At 43.7% G+C, this 23,320-nt stretch overlaps 1 protein-coding gene across 1 annotated transcript; it reads left to right on the forward strand.

The window, feature by feature from the left end:
• Nucleotides 1-73: 73 nt before the first annotated feature.
• lamc2 (laminin, gamma 2) lies at nucleotides 74-21,227 on the forward strand (the record flags this gene model as incomplete). Its single annotated transcript, XM_080503614.1, is given in 22 exon segments — nucleotides 74-149; nucleotides 8,725-8,901; nucleotides 8,988-9,105; nucleotides 10,486-10,607; nucleotides 10,721-10,852; nucleotides 10,945-11,134; nucleotides 11,988-12,100; nucleotides 12,625-13,017; nucleotides 14,411-14,644; nucleotides 15,327-15,463; nucleotides 15,818-15,974; nucleotides 16,258-16,463; nucleotides 17,024-17,103; nucleotides 17,198-17,335; nucleotides 17,442-17,586; nucleotides 17,674-17,823; nucleotides 19,057-19,171; nucleotides 19,276-19,472; nucleotides 20,547-20,705; nucleotides 20,794-20,893; nucleotides 20,973-21,109; nucleotides 21,111-21,227. Coding segments are annotated over 22 exon segments (3,393 nt in total).
• Nucleotides 21,228-23,320: the final 2,093 nt, after the last annotated feature.

The following is a 23,320-nucleotide window of genomic DNA, read 5'->3' on the forward strand; positions in this document are numbered from 1 at the left end:
AGACCTGCAGCAGGAGGGGAGTTAAAAGTCGGTGGGTTCCAGTTGTAGCTTTATTCCTCTGATCCCAGGAGACATGACGAGCGGCTGGATTTCTTTCCTCGGACTGCTGGCCGTGGCCGCCGCCGTCCAGGCCACCCACAAATATTACTGTAAGTGACCTCTGCTTCTTCCTGGCTGCTCTCGTCCCTCAGCGTCTCTCTCTGGGAACTCCCAGCGGAGCAGGGAAACACCGTTTTCCTCCAAAAACGGACAGAATCTCACTTTTTGAGATAAAAGCGTCGGTTAAAAAACAGGGAAATCGCAATAACTCACTTTAATGTGATGGACTAGTATTATTGGTTTGTACAAGTGTAATTCACTCGGTGTAATATTTGTTCAGTGTTTGACATAGTAAGACGACACCCTTGATTACCATTATGTAATATTTAAATACTCAGAACTTTTCCTGGAGTTACACTTAAACAACTGTACTTTCACTTGTTCCGGTGTATAACTGAAGGAATTTACTAGAATTGTCAAAACGTTTTCCACCCCTGAACTAAAACAGGTGTATTTAACACAACCTGAGACTATTATTACCTCCAGTTTATTAAGTGAAACATTTTCATTTTTTTTTCTTTTTCTTTTCTAAAACGTAATGAAAGAGTTTATTTAATACGTCGTTCTGCCATAAAGGCCATACGTCTATATTTATCTGAGGTTTGAATTCATGCTGATGTTATAACAATATAGATATAGAATAGAAATGTTGACATTTGAAGTTGTGTGTGACTTTTCCCATTGAAGTGGTTCGTAGTTGTACGTATGTTTGAGTGTTTTTACAATGCGTTCTGGTAAATGAGATTTATTGTGAAGTTTTCTCCACCCCAAGGGTGGAGAAAACTTCACAATAAATCTCATTTACCAGAACGCATTGTAAAAAGACTTGTACCCCCTCATTGTCATAAATGAAAGTTTCACAGCAGTGTGTTTCAGTCGCACAGTCAAACAGAAACCAAGAGGATTCAGACAAATCTGATATAAATATACATATCAAATATCCTACCGGAACCACCAAGCAGTCTATAGTAGTAGATATATAGACTGTATATTTAAATTAACAATCTAACGGCATTAAAAAAAAAAAAATGGTTCAAAGGTTCATTGAAGTGCAATACTCAGTTTAAAATTCCATTATGGTCGTTTACACATGCTAAACAATGGTACTGTTGAAAATCACACATATTTCACCCTTTCTCGCTTTCGAAAAGTCTCTAAATTGATTAAAAAAAATCACTTGATTTCTGGAAAATATTCGTTGTCAGCACTTCTCACAGTTTTCACAACGACAAAATCATTATATGATGTGACTAATGACGACGATCAGACAGAAACAATAAGAAATCGATTAAATTCAGTCTTTGCATGGAAAGTTCACCTGCATAACATGAGAGTGAAAAAAAATCCAAAGGAAATATGTTACACACTATTTTTTAGGAGATTTGGGGTAATGGTGGACTTTTGGGGGGATTTTGCAGTAAAGCGGGATACTTGTTGGGATACAAAAGCAATCAAAGTTGTTTTGGGAAAAGGTGCTTCATCTGGTCTTTATAGTTGTCACGTTGGCCTGCAACCGTCATACCTGTTCAATATCTCTTATTCTGATGTTTTAATGCTCCTTCAGTACGTTTATATTACATATAAGGTCTTAACTCTGCTTATTTGCCATTTAAATCACGAATGTGTGACTAAAGACTAAGACCAGAATCACACAAGCGTCAGAAGACGTTGATAAAACGAGTTTCATAATCATCCGAACGCAGCTCAGATCGAAGCGTTGCACACATTTCTATTCATTCCATCCATCACCGAACATCTACCAGTACAGACACGACGCTGGCTCCAGACTCCTCCATCAACCCAAACCTGCCGTTTCACAACCGACAGACCGACACGCAAACTCCACTGGAAAAGAAGAAAAGATTACCATTACACTTTAGTAACCCCACAGGAGAGGAAACCAAACAGGCGGAGAAAAGTCGAATGAAAAAACTAATGATCAGTGAGGAAAACATGTCAAGTTAATGAAGGTCTGATGACTTTGACATGTTATGAAGCTTAAAATAGAATTGTCAATGTACCCAGCGCTTCATAAATATAAAATATATATGATTTTTGAGGTGAATAACAGCAAAAATAAGCTATTCAAACACATTCTGATGAAAAACAAGTGGAAAAAAGAATGAAAAATAAACAGTTTTGAGGGTTTTCAGCAGTTTCACAGAACATTAAGTCACATTTTTGAATTTTTAGCAGAATTAGGACATAAAATAACCTGAAAAGACATTTTTCATTAAGAAATAACAAGGTTTTAAGTCGACATTAAAGGTGAAATATGTTAACAAGTGTAACATGTAGATTTTAATGAACTATTCTGGCTGTTTTTTTTTCCCGTTTCCAGTTCAATCCGCTCTCTGTTCTCTCTCTCTCCGTGGGCAGACGAGATGCTGGATTTAAGGCTAACGCTAGCTGGTTAGCATCTACAGTGTAAATGTTTTTAACCACAAAGTGTATCACACGTCGTGTTTGAAAGTGCACAGAATGCATGAAAACATGTAAAATGATAGAGGTTGTGTATCTTTAAAGACAAAGCTTCCCCACCCATGGGTGAGGCCCGGGCTGAGGCTCCCCCCTCGGGCTGATTCCGGCTGTTTTCATACGTAGCGTCAACACCAGCAACATATATTCAGCTTTATCACCTGCTGAAAGCCAAAACAGTCTTCATCATGTTTTCAAAGCTTAAAGGGTTAAACTACCCATCAAACCTTCTGCTTTCATGCTTTCACAAAGGAATTTTCCACGTATGTCTCGATGTAAAAAGAAAACATCTGGGTGTGTCTGCCATTTTTTTTTCTTCTTCTTCTTCTTCTCCGTTCTTCCCTCCCTCCGGGGGGAGAAAACGATGGGCTGCGGTTCAACTTGTGAAACCGCCAAAGTTCTTTAGACGCGTGCGTGTCGAAAACCGTCCTGCAGGAGACACAACAGCCGAGCCAAGTGAGCATTACCTGAGTCACTATGTAATCTGATTACCACCACTATGTCATCTGGTTGCAACCCCATGAGGCAGAAGATTCCACACAGTGTCGACAGTCATTATTATATAGTCACCGCTCATTTCGTTTAAAAAACAGGAAATGAAGCAAGGAGCGCAGGGAGCGTAGGACTGGACTTTTATACCCTGTATTTCAATTTCAGCATGTGTGAGAAGATGTAAACAAACGTTACACAGTGATTTAAACATTCTAAAAATATGATCCTTTTCGTGCAATATGTAGTATGTTTTTTTAAAAGATGGATAATAGCAGCAATAATAATAATAACAATAATAATAATAATAATAACAATAATTAGAATAATAACAACAACAACAATAATAATAATAATAATAATAATAATAATAATAATAATAATAACAATTCTTTTTAATATGTATATTTAATACATATTATTATTATTATGAACATTCTCAACTTAGAAAATATTATTCACTGGGGTAATGTCCAAATTAATATTCATGTTGATATTTAAATGAAAATAATATGTATTAAATATACATATTAAAAATAATGTGTATATTTCTTTTTGCGAAGAAATATAAATAATTTAACTAACCAAGACAAGATACCAACTTAACGGCTCCATTCAATGGTCTTCATATTGATGCTTTATAGCTCAATTGAAATACAAGAGAATTCATTCTTAAGTGTAACTTTGCTATTTTGATGTATTTTATGACATTTTTAATTGAGGAGCTGTTTAAAGTGAAGATAATGGGACACTTTTATGGATGAAATGACAGATTATATCTCTAAATGTGAAAAGAAATGACTGTAATTCCCACTAGTTTCACGTGTTCAGTGCATATAATCACATATGGAGTCAAAGGGCCAAAACACATTGATGTTTTATGAGATCAATGGTTACGAGGGTTAATTGTTACCAAATATGATTGTATGTGATTGGGGGTTTGTGTGAAAGATAGTTGGCAGAAAGCTGCAACGTGAACAAGAGAGCTCAACGTCTGACTAAAGGAGGAATAGAATATAAATACAAAAGTCCAGTGAACTCCTGTTGGAATAATCTGAAGAAACCCACAAGAACACAACAGGTTTATTGAGAACAACACAGTCGTTTCTACTCAAAGGGAACTGAAGCCCATTTCAGAGGAATCACCCTGAAGCCATGGAGTCAGAAATGTCAGAGAAACATAATGAATATGACAGAAATAGACAGAAGGACCTGGAACCAGGAGTCTGCAACCTTTATGGACATAAGAGGCATTTTTCTTTCAACCAAATCAAATTTAAGTGGAACCGCAAAACATGTTAAACCTTTGAAATGAGACTGACAATAGTTTAAAAAGTTTGACATATAGTTTTGATATACCTACAAATATTTACGTTTGCAAAGTTCCAATTACAGTTTAAGATGAGAAACATTTCATAACATTTTCAGATGTTTTGGTACCTGATTTTAGCCTTTTCACTCTTCTTCTTCTTTTTTCTTTTTCTTTTTTTTTAGCATTTTTCTCGACAATTTTGACTTTTGAGCTTCCTGACAAATACTTTACGCCTTTGCAAGATGAAGATGGTGAATTACATCTGCAGACTTTGTCAAATTGTCCTCCTCATAAGTGCAGCACAGCAAAATATTAACATTTCAAGGTGGAATTCAGAGAATGAAAACACTTTAAGTGACTTTTATTTGATAATTTTTCATGTGTTTTTGTTTTTTTCTACATCTAACTATACCCATTTTGCATGATGTTCTGCAAGCTGCAGCTCTGGAGCCACATGTGGCTCTTTATCTCTTCTGTCGCGGCTCCATGAAGCTTTCAGAAAAATATATCTAAATAAACATTAAGTTTTCAACCATTTTCAAAGGGATGCTTGACTATTTCCTAAAAAAGTCTTTAAAAAAATTAATAAAATGGGATAATGTGATGAAAAAGTTATTTTATTATAAATACATTTAAATAAAAATATAAAAATTAAAAGGTCAGCAGCTAAATCTATGCTTGCATCAAAGTTCTTAAGTTATTTTCTAAATTCAAAAGATAATATCTGGCTGGACTGTATATAAACTACTGTAAATTCCCTTTTTTAAAAGGAAGTATTGACATTCAAGCATTAAACTCCTGCAGTTTTACCATCAGGTGAGTTCATTCTGTCATCAGGAAATGAGACGGCGTAGAAAACAGATATTTATATTTATATCAACTCTAAAGATGGAAAAGAGAAGGACAAGAGGGATTTAAAGCAACCTAAATCCGTCATAATAAGTCACAAAACAGCTAAAAGTAACGTAATATGATCAACAACATCTACAAGGTGAAGATGGTGAATTACATCTGCAGGTTGTCAAACGTTCCTCCTCATCAGTGCAGCACAGTGAAATGTTGACTTTTCAAGGTGGAATTCAGAGAATGAAAACACTTGAATTGACATCTGAAAGGTTCAGACGTCCACCTTGTGGAACATCTACAAACTATCCAGGCACAGTCTAGTTCATAGTAACTGCTGAGCCCCTCGTTTTTCTAAATTCACTTGAGCATATTACCAAATTGAGCATTCAAATAAAGGATTGCTATGAGAAGTGACAGAAGAGCTACAAATCAGAAAGAAACTTCCAGGAAGTAGATTTCCGGTGTAAACTGGCTGAGCTCATGCCTTCCTGTGAGTCCCTGTAAACAAATAAAATGATAGTAACTTTAACTTATTTCATGTTTCCTTCAGTTAGTGAGCGGGAGCTTGTTGCATCTTGCTGAGTCATGCTAATGCTATGTAGCTTCGATAGACGGAGGGGCCGTCGATCGATCGGTCCATTATTGATGTGTGCTTTGGTTTAATCCCTGCTGTTTAGAGTCTCATCTTTCTTTTTCAACTGTCCTCAACCCCTGGAGGACCGTCGTCCCCGATCAGGAGGGTTTGTTTTGTATTTTTGCGAACCCAGTATTCCAGACGTTTTCATATTTTCCACTATATTTATATTATACCTTGTTTGAAAGCTTACTTTATCTGCAAAACAAATATTATGCTCATTTTATGACACAAATACACCCTCTGAAGTAAGAAGCAATGACATTGTGTGTAAGGCAAATCAGTAATCTTGTATTTCTGACCCTTTAGCTGTAGTCTGTAGCACCAATACTCCTATGTAGGGCTCTATGTGCTCATAATGATCCAACTAGTGAGACTATCACAACATGTTGTTCATCTAGTACTTCATGTCCCTGAAATAATCTGTAGTCACACAACATCAAGTGAAGCTAAACGGTCCTTAAGAGGTTAAACTCTGAAACCTTCCAGAAACCCTGCAGCCTCAACGTCTGTCCCTCTGAGGAAATCCTCTGGAAGGAATTGTTCCTCAAACCAGAGCTCTTCAGAACACACTGTCCTCGTCAGACTACATCCAGATGTGAAGCTCCTTAAATCAAACCTGGACTTTTTAGACCCTGCCCAAGTCCATCGATCTGGACCTACTGGAGCTGGACTCCTAAAACCAGACCGTCTACTGGATGCTGACTCTTTTAACACCAGTCTGTTCTGTCAGACTGGTCCTGGACTCTTTAAAACACAAGTCAAACTCTTCAAATTCGACTTTTGACTCTTTAAAACACCTGGATCCTTCAAACCAGAGGTTTTAGTGCTGATGAGCTTTTTAAAGTTCACCAGGCGACTTTAAACCTCTTCAAACTGAAGCCTCATGCTTTGTAATGAAGCGACGTTCTCTGAGTCAAACACTTTTTAACAACTGGAGTGAAAACAGCCAGTTCTGCAGAACTTTTACCCAACATGTTTCTAAATGAGAAATGTCAAAGGAACCGCTGGATTAGCTTGGCGCTAACGGAAGTATTAGAAGTAAAACGTAAAGTTTTTGCCCAGATTCCAGCTGACTGGTAATTCATGTGTTGCTCATGCTTCCATTCCTGCCTTCGTCCTGATTACAGCTTCGTATTAGTTGCTGATGAAATTCCCCTCTTTGCTAGCGGCAAACGGCTAACAAGCAGCGGCTTGCTCCGAGTTCAACGCCATCATCTGTACAGACTACACACACACACACACACACACACACACACACACACACACACACACACACACACACACACACACACACACACACACACACAGGGTGGGGCTCGATAGACTCTGATCGCTTGTCTGCCGGGATTTGGTTGGGATTTCTAAACAAACCGCACGACACACAGCTTATCTCACATTTTGTAAACGTCTTTAATGCTCTCAGTGGCCGGGGTGAAACTTAAGTAGCTGCTTTCCCCCAAAATTCCTCTTCCTAAATCCTAAAACACTCTTGCAAGTGGCGTACGAACAGGGTGGGATTTGCTGGGGGGCTGAACTAGGAAGCAGACTTTCTCATATGAACTTCAAGGACTAAGTCAGGGTTTTGTCATCCTACGATGCTGCACTTCTTACCAAGGTACATCACCATGGTAACTTATGTTAAACAGCTAACCTGCTCTGGAGCAGGTTATACTCTGGATAAGAGATTAACAAGCATGAAAGCTCCGCCTGCTGACCAGTCAGATCTCTTGGGAAATGACCTGGAGAGGAGCTGAGGAGAGAAAGAGTTTTTGGGGAGAGATGCCATTTTCTAGACTATATATATATTTTTCAGTTAAGGAGAAGAAGAAGAAGGGAAACAGTCATCAGGGATGATGAGGCGGGGGGGGAAAGATATAAGTAGATAGAACCAGCAGATTGCAGTAATGCAACTTTATGTACGCAAACTGTCGTTAAACTCAAAAGAAGCAGAAGAAGAAGGAAAACAAAGCCTTGTCACTGAGGCTGTGAATGGATGTTGTTGTTTGTTCAGCTCCACCAGGGTTGAGCTGTAATAATGAAGTAAATAACCACACATGGCATCACTGCAGAAATATTCACTGAATTCACATCAACTCATGCCCTAACAGTGAGGAATTCATATGTCTACACAAAACAATGGAATTACTGAGTTGATAACCTGCTTTGTTTACACTTATCAAGGACTGTGTGAATGTCCGGGTTCGTCAGTTCAGATAACGGAGAGTTATCTGGATTATATGTTAATCCCTCTTCGTAGTGCAGGCCTCTCGTCTGCATGTCCTCCCACGCAGGAAATAGCAACAAAATGTCCTCCAAATGTTTTCTGTGCTCCTTCAATATCATAATATGGAACACCTGGTAAAACTTTGTACACTGTATGGTCTCTATTTATACAACAAGGGTTCAAAACACGTGGCCCAGGGGCCTAAAGGGGGTTAATCTGCCCTGGCAAGGTGTAAATATCACGAATAACATACTGAGTGGAATTTTTCTAACTTAACTGGTGGTGGCAGCATTTTGAAGAATTGTTTGAATATCAAATCTATATATGTATTTTTTCTTGCCATGTCTCACCTATACGAGGACCCTGAGGGGGCGTGTACACTCTACCATTTGCCTTGTTGTAATGTATTTATATATACATGTTTTTTGTTGTGTTTTGTTGTTGTTATTGAGAAAGTCGATTGAAAAATTAAAGTGAGAAAATAAAGAATTGTTTAAATAGATGTAGCAACGCTTTAGAAGAGTAATTTAACTACTTAGATAACCTTGAATAAAGGGAAACATGAGAGTTCAAGCTGGGCTCCACTTCGATTTTCATGTAAAAAAACCAATTGTGTCTTGGTCTGGTTTCCCCCCACAGCCATATTCAAGTGCCAGTGCAATGGCAGGTCTCAGTACTGCCTGCCCGACGCGTTCGGCCTGCACTGCCTCGACTGCCAAGGAAACACCGAGGGCCGCCACTGCGAGCGCTGCAGAGACGGCTTCTTCCTGCAGGGGGCGTCGCCGAGCTGCACGGCCTGCAAGTGCAACCTCACAGGTCAGAGCTCGGCTGCAGAAAACCCCGAGGCATCAGTGAAGACGCCAACTGGATCTGTAATCTGCAATCTGTAACTGTGCTTGCAGGTTCGCTGAGTGCTGCATGTGACAGCAGGGGGCGCTGCAGCTGCAGAGACGGTGTCTCGGGGGACAAATGTGACCGCTGCCCTAATGGACCCATCGGGCCCAACGGCTGTCCTCAAAGGTGGAGAAAAATCACATTTGATCACATTTAATGACTCTTGAACTGATTTCACTTTCAATGTTTCCTTACTTGTACTTCTTTACGTCACTTTAACTTTTAAAACATAACTTTTTCTTCTTCGCCATCATCGAATAGTGTTGTGCAATAAACTCTTACGCATTGAAAAAGTCTTTACCAGTTGCAGCAAATTTAAAGTTACTTAGAAAGGAAAGTATTGCAGTACTTTTAATAATATACTTGCATTCCTTTTTGCCAGCGGTATCATATATACATGGTTGAGCTGAGGCGTCACTCCAAACACTGATTCACTATAAGTTGATTTTAACGCTGCAGCTGGTGGGAGGAAGATGCTCTATAATCTGCTTGAGACAATCAGAGACATTAAATGAGGGGGGGGGGAACAAAGCAAATAACAGCTTCGATAAAATAGTGAAATGCAAACAGCTCTTTGAAAGACAAGGAATTTGATGATGCTCACTATAGATTTAGAAAGAAAATCACAAATTGTAATACTTCTTACGACCCCTCCCCCACAAAATAAATAAAATCATAGTTTAAGTATTTAGTAAGAGCCGAGCAACCAAGTGGTGTGAAGACCCTATTGAAAATTAAGGCTATATTATTATACTTTCTTCTTCTGTTCCATGTGGAAATGCTGCATTTTTTACAGCCTCAGCTGCTCAAACGTGCATGAAAAACTGCACACATGTCAGAAGTGGCAGAAAATGTGATGTTCCATGGGAATTACTCCTGTGTGTGCCAAAGTACCTCCATAGCGCCCCCTGCTATTCCTAAACATTTGTAACGGCGAGTTACAGGCAGACGCAACTCTTCAAAATTAGTCAAAGGGCGTGGCCATGAAACAGGAAGTGACGTGTTGCGACCTGCCTGAAACTTTACGTTTCATCAAAGTCCTGCCTCGATCGCGTCCATACGCTACTGTCCTTTCACAGTCACAGCGCCACCTTGAGGCCTCAGGAGTTTGACGTGTGACGCGTTGAGTTCTCTCGCTCTGCCACCGTTCCACGGAGCGCCACACCTCGGCTCCTGGCTCCAGCGTGGGCGAGCGAGGACCCGTCCCATGTCGTCTGCAGCTTTAATTGGATGTTTGCGTCGCTTCCCGGTTCAATGTTTCTATATGAACCACTTCTGTAACTCTGTTCAACTCTGTTCAGGTGCTTTATACCTGTGTTGATATGTTCTCGGTAACCTTCCTCTGACCTTGACGCTATTTTATTTTCTTGCACCTCAGTCACCACGTTTCTCATTTGTACCCCTCTTGCACTTCCTGTTGGACCTCTGCCAGTATGTCTCTGCCGTGAGACCCACTTGGAGATCTTCTGCTCTGACCTGCCGTCTGGTTTGGTTTGTTTTTTTCAGACGCCAGCTCAGGCAGGATTCTGGCAGCGAGTCTTCGTCTTGTTTTTGTCACGGCCACAGCTCCAAATGTGCCCAAGAATCCCGCTACTCGGTGCACAACATCACTTCCACCTTTGACGACGGTAAATTTCCGCACTGCGCTCCGTGACAGAAGCCCGGAGTGGCGTTCCCGTCCAAGGAGACGCCAGGTGGATCACTGGGCTTGTCACTGAGCTGAGGGTCGGTGTGGTTTCAGGTCCGGAGGACTGGAAGGTGGCGACGGTGCAGGGCGTCACTCCCCATGACACGCACTTCCGCTGGTCACCGAAGCACCAGGACCTGGAGGTGATCTCCAGAAACAGCCTGCCGATCTACCTGTACGCCCCAGGTGAGACGACACCCCTCCGCCCTCCTCCTCCAGACCGTCCTCTCTCTCCTCTCCGCTCGCCGTGACCGTGTCTCGCCTCCGCTCTCCTGCAGATCGTTTCCTTGGCAACCAGCTGCTCAGTTACGGACAGAACCTGTCCTTCTCGCTGCGTCTGGACCGCGGCGTCCGACACCCGATGACCAACGACGTGATCCTGGAAGGCGCCGGGTTACAGGTGGGCGCCTCGCTGGGCGACCTGAGATTCGCCATCCCGTGTGGACGGAAGATCAACTACAGCTTCAGGTCAGCAAGAGTTTAGAATGGAGTCGTTACATTTTACAGCCGATAATATTCATCAAGGTTTGACTGGTGAACAATAATAATAATATTAATAAAGCTGTTTTTCATCTCAGCTGCTAAAACTTTGAGCTCTTTCTGAGATTCTTTGTTGTTTTTCGTTGTTGACAGGTTAATTGACTATTTCCTGTAGTCAAGTTGCAGGAGGTCTTTTCATTCTAGTCTTCATGGTTTAAAACTCAATCATTTCTCTTCACCTTCACCTTCCTACACAAATCTGAGCTTAGTCTGACAAAGGTGAATCATATATCCTGCATTTCTATGTATGACAGTGTAAAACATCCACGAGGGTGATCCCTCTTTACCAGCACTTTGATAACGTGTTTGTTGGACGTGTCACATCACTCCCGGTCTGTTGAGCTCCGCCCACTCCGTGCCTCTGCAGCCTCTGAGCCAACACGCACAGTTGGATCTCACCCTGGCTTTGTTCACTGAAGTGTAAACATTCCTGACTTGAGGAATCTTGTGGCTGCCGAGCAAGTAGAAACGCAGAAAGAATCTGGAGCCGCCGAGACTCGGTTACAGCAGCTCTCTTTAACATCCTGTGGGAACTGCTTCCTGCTCCTCGGTGATGGCTGGGATTCGGCTGTGTGACACGGGAATGTCACTTTTAGAGGGAAAAACACTGATTATCTGTGTGTAGTGGGATATATTGGGCAGCCGGTGCAAATTTTATAGTGTTCAAAGTGTGTTAAAGTCCACACCTCAATGGTTCAGGTCAGTTTTAGCAGGAAAAGAGGATCAACAAAGTGAGAGGTGTGAATGTTGATGTCTGTGTGTTTTCTGTGAAAATGAACAGACTGGACGAGCAGCCCGGCAGCAAGTGGAGGCCTCAGCTCTCCTCTGCACAGTTCCAGACTCTCCTCCAGAACCTGACGGCCATGAAGATCCGGTCCACGTTTGGCGAAACCGGTGAGCTCTTTCACGTCTTGTCGCCCTGCTTCAAGTCTTCTTTGTCTTCTTTTAACCAACTCAGCTCATCGTTCTGCAGCTCCACCTCTTCTGATGGTCACAAAGCAAAAAATAGAGAAACTAAACAAGTTCAGCTCTAAATCCAATCGTTAGTGAAAGTCGGAGGGGAGGTTGTGGGATACGGTTCCTCCAGTTCCTCCAGTCTAAACCTAAAGCAGCTGGACTAAAGGAACGTCTGCCTTCTGCTTTTGGAATCACCATTAAACCATCTGAGTTTTGTGCATTTTGTGAAGAATTTAAATTATTATTCTAGATTTTACAGGAAGGAAATGAAGTGAAAACTCAAATCTCTCACAGCTTGTATCAGCCAGAGAGTTTTCAAAATGAAATATAACGTCCAGGCCGATGCAGTACAAGATATCTGCACGTTGAAAAGCAATGAAGTTAGACAGAACAGCAGACGAGCGGCAACGTCCATTCCTCTGCTGCTCGGCGCTCGGTTTTGAAATCTTCCATGTTGCCAGGCCGTGGCTACATCGACAACGTGCGGCTGGTGTCGGCGCGGCCTGGGAGCGGCGTCCCGGCCCGCTGGGTCCACACCTGCAGCTGCCCACCGGAGTACCAGGGGAACTTCTGTGAGCGCTGCTCCGCCGGATTCAGACGCAGCGCCCCCGCCGACGGAGCCTTCAGCCCCTGCGAGCCCTGCAGCTGCAGGGGAGGCAGCTGCGACCCCCAGACCGGAGACTGCTACTCTGCGGACGAGACGCCGGGACAGAGAAGCTGCTCCGAGGGCTTTTACCGCGACCCCACCCGGCCCGACGCCTGTCTGAAGTGCCCCTGTCCGGAGGGCGTCTCCTGCTCACTGTCCGCTGGCTCATTCCAGCCGCGCTGTGACAACTGTCCTCCAGGGACCTCTGGTGAGAAACGTCCATCAATGTGAATATCAGAGACACGACTGTGGTTCCGGGTTACAGACCGACATCAGGTCTAAAGGTTTAGTCTCTCTAACACTGAAGGAAGCAGATTACATCTAGACTTTCAGTCCATCTTCTGTCCCTCTACATCCAGCTTAGGTTGCAGGATGTTGGCGTCAATCCAAACTAAGTCGTCATTAAGGGAAAGCACTCTGGCCTGCTGTGCACACTGTATATTCATTATCCATCTTAAACTGTATCAGCAGCCTGTGTGAACGTGTTAAAACTGGGGAAGCGTGTTCATGTTTCTAAGTTCCGGTTAGAAGACAAGCAGAGACATATCATACCGTCTGAAGGCGACCAAAGGCAGCCACACTGACCTCCACCTCCTAAATGACCCATTGTAACACTGGTGATGGAAGCATGGCCGTTTTGAGGTGTTGCTTTGTTTTGGCCAGCGGCTTCAGGAGGAAACAAAGTGTCTAGATAACCTAGATCTATAGGGTGAGTCCCAGTGGTGCCACCAACAACCATCAGAGGACACACACACACACACACACACACACTCACATTCTCACCTTGGAGCCATGTATGGTCATCATATGCCTTATACATATTGCATATTTGGTATACTATTTAAAAATACGAAAAAACATTTATCATCATCCATTTCTATTATTTTGTGTTCTACCTAAAGCAGGGGTTTCAAACATGCGACCCGGGGGCCAGAACCGACCCGCCACAGGATCTAATCCGGCCGCCATGTGATTCTTTTTTTTTTAAGTATAAAAATTAAAAGTGACAGAGGCTGATCTAAAAACACTCATTTGGCAAAAATGACATTGAAAACCACCCTTGGTCAGAATTTGACTCCCAACATTAATGCATCTGTGGAGGTCACATGACGCAACGCCTTTCACAATAAAACAACAAGTCCAATTTATGTGAAGTGATACTTTAGACACGTAAACTCAAAACAATTTCCAGATGATGACAAATTGTTTTAATCCTGAATAAAAATACGACATCCAGGTACAGGTGACTGAAGGGTTTTTAATATAATATGAATAATATCTGATTTCCTTTAATACGTATATTTCAGAATAGACTGGCAAATTCTTGCAGTTACAAAAGGATCAAAGAAGGAAAGACTTTGCATTTGTCCATGTCTGCAGTTTAACATGTTCTGTTTGACTTGTTGGGCCTCCAGAGGTCAGATCAGGTTGATGTGGTTCCTCAGCTGAAATCAGTTTGACCCCCTGACCTAGAGTGTAACTCTTGGTTCTTCACCTCCCTCATTGTCTCTCAATCTCCCCCATGCCTAATATATTCAGACATGCGACTCGCCTTAATATAGAGATTGGGAAACGACGGATGTTTTTCCATCTGTCCTCAGGTCCTCGCTGTGACGTCTGTCAGGAGGGTTTCCATGGCGACCCGGCAGGAATCATCGGCGTGCGGCGACCGTGCCGGCCGTGCCAGTGCAACGGCCACATCGACCTCAGCATTGCAGGGAGCTGCGACCGCATCAGCGGCGAGTGTTTGAGGTGCCTGAACAACACGAAGGGACGGAGCTGCGAGTCCTGCGTGAGCGGTTTCTACCACAGCCGCCTGGCCGACGCCTGCAAGGGTGAGAACCTCGCTCAGCCAGGACGCTCTTTTTTTTTGTGTGTAAACTCTTGGATTTCTTAGGAGAGTTTTTTTCTTGGTTTGTTAAAGATACATTGCGTGTGATTTGAAAAAAGTCAGTTTCTGGCACGTTGCTGCTGTGGTTCAATGACTCACGACACCATCTTGAGGTTCCAAGTGGTATTACCAAACTCATGCTCGCCTGTGAGCTTCGTCTACGTCATGATTATTTTTAAGCTGTAATCAAATAGATATTTTAAGGATGAGCATTAAGGCCAATTAAGAAAAAAAATTATTTGGAGGTTAAAAACAAAAATTCCTCACGCATTTCAAGAAAAATAATCAAAAATCAATGTTAAGTTTTTGTTTTTTTTAAATAACAAACTTTTTCACTGCAATGCATTTTGTAGACGCAGTCACTGTGCTGACCAGAGGAGACGTTCCCAAAAATGTCTCTGTAAAATAAAAACATTTTTATTTTTCACTTTTTTTCTGAAGCACATGCATTTTCTTTTCTATTTTTTTAACCTCCAAATGTTTTTTTTTCCTTCAGTGGCCTTAATACTCTGCCTCAATATTTAACATACATATAAAGAAAAAAAACACCCTCAAGTCATTTTCTTGTTGGACGTCACCAAGCATTGCTGTCAGTGACAACGTTTCCCTCTGTTGTTGTGGACCAGCCTGTAGCTGTGACGCTCGGCACTCGGAGTCTGAGCAGTGTGACGATTTTGGCCAGTGTCGGTGCATACCGGGTTTCGAGGGTCAGCGGTGTCATCGGTCCAGCTGCCCCGCCTGCCTCAACCCCATCAAAATAAAGGTAAAGCTGGGAGAACTGGGGCCAGTGTGTCCGTGAGAGATGCTTCACGTCCATCCATACGTGTACGCTGCTGGATTCCCCCTCGCAGCCAAATGCAGGAAGACTTATGGAGACTTTTCACAGGAATACCCTTCAACTCCTCAATCCTTAAACAAAGTTAAGGTCAGGTGGTGCCCCCTAGTGTTTGAACACGAGACTCCATAGCTTATGATGATGACAGCAACCCTTTTTTTCAAAAGCGCTATTTAAGATTTTCTTATTCTATGTTATAATAGTGAATTCTTTGACATGGAGAAACAAGCAGAGCAGCACCATGAAACACTAAATCTTGACATTTTCTCACTGCGCTCTCAGATGGAGGCTTACGGAGACAAAGTGAAGGACCTGGAGGCGCTGGTCTTGGATATGGACAGCGGTCTGAAACCGGCCAACAACGCTGAGATGGAGGCGGCGCTGAGGGACGCCGAGGAGCTGGTGAACGACCTGCAGGACGACGTGGAGCTGCTGGCAGGTGAGAGGACGACTGCACGAATCCGTTTCTTTATCTAGTGTTCAACAAGACCCCCGAGAATGACAATAAGAACCTTTAAATGACAGCAGTTCACACAAATAGTGAAGATATGTGGATTTTTTTGGCCTCTTACATACTGATATTATGTTTTTAAAAATAAATTCATGGTAAAGCTGAAACTAAAACCCAGTTTAGATCATTCTTGAGGGAAGCCGTGCTCAACGTTCACCGCAGGCTGAATGCAGTTATATGCCGACGATGTCACTCTATCCGTGTCCAACAGAGGTGGAAAAGAAACTCCACGGTCGTGTGGCGTCTGTCAGCAAGAGTCAGCTGGCCGAAGAGCAGAACATCCAAAACGTGGCGGACAAGGCCGACGACATCCGAGACAAACACCAGACGTACGGCGCCAAACTGAAAACCGTCCAAATGCTGCTGGACGAGATGAAAAGCAAACTGGACGACGCCAAAAGTGACCTGAGATCAGTTGTAAGTCACCTCACCGGGTCGCGTGGCGCCACATGGTGGGCAGTGTGTGTGGCGTACAAACAGCCCTGGTTCAGTTGGTAGAGCAGGTCGCCTCCCAATCGAACCTTGAGCAAGGCACCAAACCCCAAATAGCTCCCAATGGATTGTTTGAGCACCTTGTACGGCAGCCGCCTGCACTGGTGTGTGAATGTGTGCATGAATGGGTGAATGTGACTGACGTGGTAAAGCGCTTTGGGGGCGGTTAAATCAGTTTACAGAGTAAAGTCTATTTAGCGTCACTTATTTGTACTGAGTCTTTGTTTAATCCAACTGTCACCGCAACAAGATCATTCTCACTTGTTGTATTAGCAGATTGTTTCCCCCTCATATCAAGGGGAAAGTACCCTAAATATCTATGTTTTTCTATTTTGAGAGAGGCATTTCTCCAGTGTGGCAGTTTGACTCCATGACTTTTAGTTACTCTTCATTTCACTGTCACCACACCATCGTGTGGCATAATGTGGGATTGCAAGTGTGAAAGTGTTGGGACAAGTTTGACAAGAGTGTCTCCGACTTGACAGGAGATTCCCCTCAGCGATGCTCCTGTGGGTCCAAACTTACTGTCCTCGCTGGTGCAGACGGCCACCAGTCTGGCCGACAAGTAAGTTCATCATGTCGATCTGATCATGTTGTCAAAGGTCTTTCCTCTGACCTGGAGCATTGCCTTAAAATTCCATTTTTCTTTCACTGTCCAGACATGGAACGACGGCGGACGCCGTGGACAAGACTGCCGTCGGGGCTTTGAGTGACGCGAAGAAGGGCCTGTCTCTAGTCCAAGGCCTCGTCAACCGGGAGAACAGAGTCAAAGAACTGATCGGAGACCTGAAGAACACGTGAGTCGCTGCGTTTTCAATCCTTGACCCGTAGAGATCAGCTCAGACCGTCGGGTCGCCTGAAGTAGACCTTCCCTCTGAGACCCGTTCATCCTGAACTGTCCAGGTACCAGCAGGCTTCGGCCCAGGTGAAGGGTCTGGAGAACCGGGCCAAGAGTCTGAGTGACGAGGCCAGAGACGAGAGCAGAGCGGCCGACGGCATGTTGAAGGGCATCGCCAGCATGGAGCAAAACATCCCCCCATCCCTCAAGGTATCGTCCTCTGCTGGATGCCCACGTTCTCTCTGTATCTCCATCCATCAGCGTCCCTGAGCCCGTTTTATTTCCCATAATGCCCAGGGAGCAATGGACGCCATGGCTTCCAGGATGAACGGCGTGAAGACGGCGGTGGATGAAAACACCTTTGGCCTGGAGGCCCTGCAGGGCGGCGTGCAGCAGAACATGGCCGACGCCGAGAACCTGCTCGCCGCCGGCAGAACGGGCCAGAAGGTACAGATACAGCAGAGTGCTGCAGGCAGGGGGCGCTGTGCAGAAACAGTTACTGATCCTGAACCTCACTGAAGCCAAACGACCATTGATTGACAGCAGCAACAGCTCATAGCTTACTATGAGATTTATATATATATATATATATATATATATATATATATATATATATAAGGCTCAGCTCTGTATAAAAAAAGTCAAAAACACACTTTTCTCTAAAGGTTTGGGTTTGGGACTGAAAAGACAAAAAAAGACCGGCGATGTGGGGAAAGTGAGCAGATATTGTAAAAAGTCCTTTTCTGGTCACGTTGTCGTGGGAGGAAGTCACTGATGAACCAAAACCATCTGTCAGTCGTCTCACTGTTCTCAGTAATGTGGTAAATGTTCAACTCATTATGTAATAACGCCTCATTTTAATAATCTGCCACGTTTTGTTATAAAATTCTTGAACACGTTTTCTTACAACCTTTGTCACATTTTGTAATAGCGGTACACATTACAACAGTTATTACCAAATGTGAGTGTTCCACTTTTTTAAAGAAAATGTTAGAATTTGATGCATTATGTAATAAATTTCGACCTTTATAAGATCAGATAAGATAAGATAAGCCTTTATTGATCACAAAGGAGAAGTATGCTTGTTACATTCTGCTCTTAAGGACTCATGAGTAGGAAAGACAAGAAATGTGCAAAGAATAGAGGAATCTTATATACAATGACTATCAAGAACTCTAAGGGCCGAAAGTATTTACAGTAGAAGTAATAATAAGTAAAATAGAATAAAATAGGACTAAAATAAAAATAAGATAAAAATCACAGACTATAATAAAGTATAATAAGTTCTAAGGGGAGCAAAGTATACAGTAAGATGAAATACAAGGAAATTAAATTATGATGGGGGGGGGGGGGGGCAAAGTGTAGAATAAGGTACAATAAACATACTATAGTAAAAAATAATATCAGTGTTGTCAGTGCAGGGTCAGTCCTAACAAGTAGTCAATTAGTGACGTGGTTCTATGTTTAATAACGAGAGAAAAATGGAGTTTCAGTCGGTGTAGAATTCTGTCACTTTGCTGAGTGCATTTAATTATGTAACCTGCGTTTTGCCATGACTGTGTTAATACGTGACGTGTTATTGCACAATGTGGCTTTATTACATAATGAGTTGAGGACCTACTGCACCATTATTCCGTAACGCGGAGTTCCCGACCCCTGCTGATACGCCGTGGTTTGCAGGAGGTTGACAAGCTGCTGGGCAGAGTGAACGTAGCCAAGGGCGTCACCGAGGGAGCCCTGCAGCGCATCAACCTCAACGCTAACGCACTGGACGGCGCCCTGAACGCCCTGCGAGGTACGCCCGCCGACTGACTGGCGAAATGAACCTCCACTCTGACAAAACGACCCGCCCAGTAACCCCCCCTCCCCCCCCCCCCCCCCCCCCCCCCCCCCCCGCAGGCTTCGACCAGCAGATCGACAACGGGAAAGCCCTGGCTGACGCCGCCATCCAGCGTCTTCCCGGCATCAGCGGCACCATCCAGCAGGCCGTCGACAGCAACGGCAACACGCTGTCGCTCTTCGGCGACGTGTCCAACGATTACGACGCGGCTGTGAATAACATCGGCCAGCTGGACGGCCTCGTCAAGGGCATCGAGGTAAAGACACCAGAAACAAGCGTTGAGCTGCGTTTTCTGCTCAGAGGTCGTCGGACCTTTACGATTCACTGGATTCACGATTTTGACATGTTCTGTTTGATAACAATCTTTTTTTTTTTGTCTCTGAGTCGATCAGACAATGATAGGAGTCTTGATGTTTCAAATCTCAACATATATTTAGAGGTTTTTTTTGTTTTTTAATATATTTGAGTTTTGGAAATAATGTTTGTAGCACGTTATGGTAATGTCAACACACACACACACACACGCACGCACGCACGCACGCACACATGCACACACATTCTCACCTTGGAGAATTTCCAACACTTTCTTGTTCTTTAGGGAACATATTGTTTTTTTGTTTTTTGGGGTTTTTTTTTCGTCTCTATCTGACACTGACTTTTTAAAATCTCATTCAAAACATAGCATCCATTTGCTGAGAATAATTTTAATAATCTCATCTATTGGTGCATTTTGGATCAGTGCTCTGAGTGATATATATATATATATATATATATGTATATATATATATATTTTTTTTTTTATTACATTTTTTTCTTTTTTCTTTAAGGAACATATTGGATTTTGGGTTTTGGATTTAAACATTTGATCTTGTTTTCATTTCATTTACGTGCTCAGTCAGTTTCAAAATAACTTTCTTCTCTTGGCTTAAAAAGACGCAACTAATCAGAGAGAAAAATAGATAAAACCACAAGAAATGGGCATAAAAGCTGAAAGCACGAGTTCCTGCCAAACTTCTGTTGGCGAAGGTAAAGAAGGTCGAAACGTCTAAAATCAGGCGAAAATGAAATGTTATTGTAATTGAAATGTCATAAATACAACATAAGACATAGTTTATGCTCACGTATCAAACTATATGGAACTTTAAGTTTAAGTTTCATTTTAAAGGTTCAATGTCTTTCGCAGCTGATTTGGTGGAAAGTGACAAAAACGCAGATGTTTAGTCCGAACAACATCTGGGGAAGTCGTGGCTGACATTAACTCAGCTGTAAAACAAGCAGATAATGTTGTGAGCTGAGCTGGTTCCAATAACGGAGCGCCGTTGTCGTTCAGGGGAGGTTTGGCTCGCTGCCGTCTCACGACAGCCTGCGGGACGACGCCTTCAGGCTGAACAGGGAAGCCAACGACCTGAAGAACCGGGCGGGGGGCGTGGCCTCGGGCATCGGCCTGGAGCTGGACCGGGTCAGGCGCCTGCAGGGGGAAGCTGGCGACGTGAGTAAAGCGGAGCGGACACACCTTCTCAGGCACCGACGGAGACGGGACAGAACAGCGAGGAATGTGAACGTGGTTGTCTCTGCAGGCGGCCGTCGGAGCGGCGTCTGCGTTCGACAACGCCAGGCGGACCAGACAAAGTGTCACAAACACTCTGGCGGACATCAACAACATGCTGGCCAACATGGGTGAGTACGGGAACGAGAAGGAGACTTTCTACCGACGTGGCGAGGAAGCGCTGACCCCCGTCCTCCGTCCTCCCCGCAGACAAGCCCGGCGCCGTGGACGACACCCGTCTGAAGCAGCTGGAGAAATCCCTGGCCGACGCCCAGAGGGACGTGGAGGGCGGCCTGAGGCCTCGGCTCACCGACATGATGGCCAATGAGGCGGCGCACCGCCGCCGCCCTGACTGACCTCAACGTGGACATCGACACCATCCAGGCCGACATCAGGAACCTGGAGGACATCCTGGAGTCCATCCCCAACGGCTGCTACAACAGCGCCCACATCGAGGGGGCCTGAGCCCCCTCCCCCGCCCCCCCCCCCCCCCCCAGACTCCCCCGCCGGCCGACACTCAGCCGCTTCGCCTCTGTTCCCGCCGAGACGCGACGTTGTCGTCCGCCTGCCGACGTATTAACCCACAAGGACCCTTCCACTGCTTAAAGACCCTCGCCCTGCTGAAAATGTGCCGACTCGTCAACCCGGACGAGCCGCTGAGACCGAAGCCACCGGGGCCTCCGGTCCCGTCCGGTTCCACTTCCCGAGACGGCTCAGGCTACGTTCACCCCGCGGGACCAACCGTATCACCACTGACCCCTCCCCCCCCCCCCCCCCCCCCCCCGCCCGGGTCACTTCCCACGGTTTGCCTGCAGAGGCGTCCACACTGGAGCGTCGCTCTCGGAAGGCCGCGGGAACGTAGCCTAGCCTCAGACGTCTACGCCTTCTTCCACTTCTCTTCACCTGATGACCTTTGACCTGTTTGAGGACGAGTTGAGAGGATTGTAGTCTGATGGTGCCCAGCAGGGGGCGGACTCCATCTGCTGTTGTTGCAGAATGAGATTGTTTTTGTGTGTGTACATTTTGAATGTGATAGTATTTATTATTCTTTTTTTTTCTTTTATAAATCCAGTATTTTTATTTGGTCTATTGCCAAATATTGTTGCCAGTCACTAATGTCTTTATCCAGCAGAAATATTTATATGTATCCCGACAGAGTTTTAATAAAATCTGCTGCACTTTTCATGATCATTTCATTTTGAGCAACTCCAGCAAAAGCTATGGTGTCTGGTGAATTGATCAAACGGAGCGGATTACCTAATAAAGCAATCAATTTTGAAATGTTCAATAACCTAACGCAGAGTCCTGCAACCTGCAGCATCTGGAGCCACATGTGGCTCTTCAGCTCCTCTGTAGCGGCTCCCGGAAGCTTTCAGAAGATGTAATGGAAATAAACCTTTTGTTTTCATTTGGCTTTTTTTTTTTGTTGCAAAAATGGTCAAATCGGGAGGACGAAAGCGGCTAAATAAGGTAAAGCAGGTAGGTCATAAACTCTGAGGAAAAAGGGGTAAAACCAAGGGGAAAAATGAGGAAAAATTAATAGTCAAAGAAAGAAAAATGGAAAAATAACAATATAGGAAAAAAAGGGAAAAGTAATTAAAGGAATAAAGAAAAATACAGAAAAAAATAAGATCAGAGTAAAAAATAAATAAATACAAGTATAGCTAAAGCGGCTGTGAAACACACAGTGACTATAAACTATAAAGAGACTAAAATAGTCCAGATGGATAAAATGGTAAAACTGGAAAAAACGATATAAAACGTATGTATCGTATAAAATGATAAACGATGTATATATATATATATATATATATATATATACACACACACACACACAGCCTTTCTGTCTTTCTACACTTCAGTTGGCTGGTGACATTAGTTGTGTTGAAACCGGCAGCAGAGTGTCACACATGACTCGTTTGATTTCGATTCACCTGAAGCTGTTGTCCCTGTGACCAGCAGTTATTTCAGTAAACTCCTGTTGACCGAGGAAGCGCCGCTCGGTTTGACTCCACAGCTGAAACAAACCTCACACCGTGACCACCACAGAAGATGAACTATTTTAATGAAATACTTTATTTTGCCAGCAGGGGTGAGTGTGAATGAGTCACGATCAAAAGTCCACAAAACATGTCGTTGAAAATGAATGTTCATAAAACAGCTCGTGAGATGGTCAGATTCAGTTGGTGTCAGTCTACAGGTCGTCTATACATTTACATTCCTCCTTCCAGATCCTTTGTTGAGTCCACTCTCGCTAAGTTTACAGTCCTGCTCTGGAAAACACACTCTTGTGCTGATAAATCCTGAGAAGCACGCACGCACGCACGCACGCACGCACGCACGCACGCACGCACGCACGCAGGGTTTACAATCAAAGGAAGTCAGGTTTCATCATCAGCTACATGTGACAAGGAAAAGTGAAAAATTACCTTTAATTACGTTCCTTCTCTAACACACACACACGCACGCACGCACACACACGCACACATGCACACGCACACACTCTCATGGAAACATGTCATTTACAGAGTGAATAGAAAATGGACAAGTTATTTATA

This window comes from Blennius ocellaris (genome assembly GCF_963422515.1).
Source record: "Blennius ocellaris genome assembly, chromosome: 10".
In the NCBI taxonomy this organism is placed as follows: domain Eukaryota; kingdom Metazoa; phylum Chordata; class Actinopteri; order Blenniiformes; family Blenniidae; genus Blennius; species Blennius ocellaris.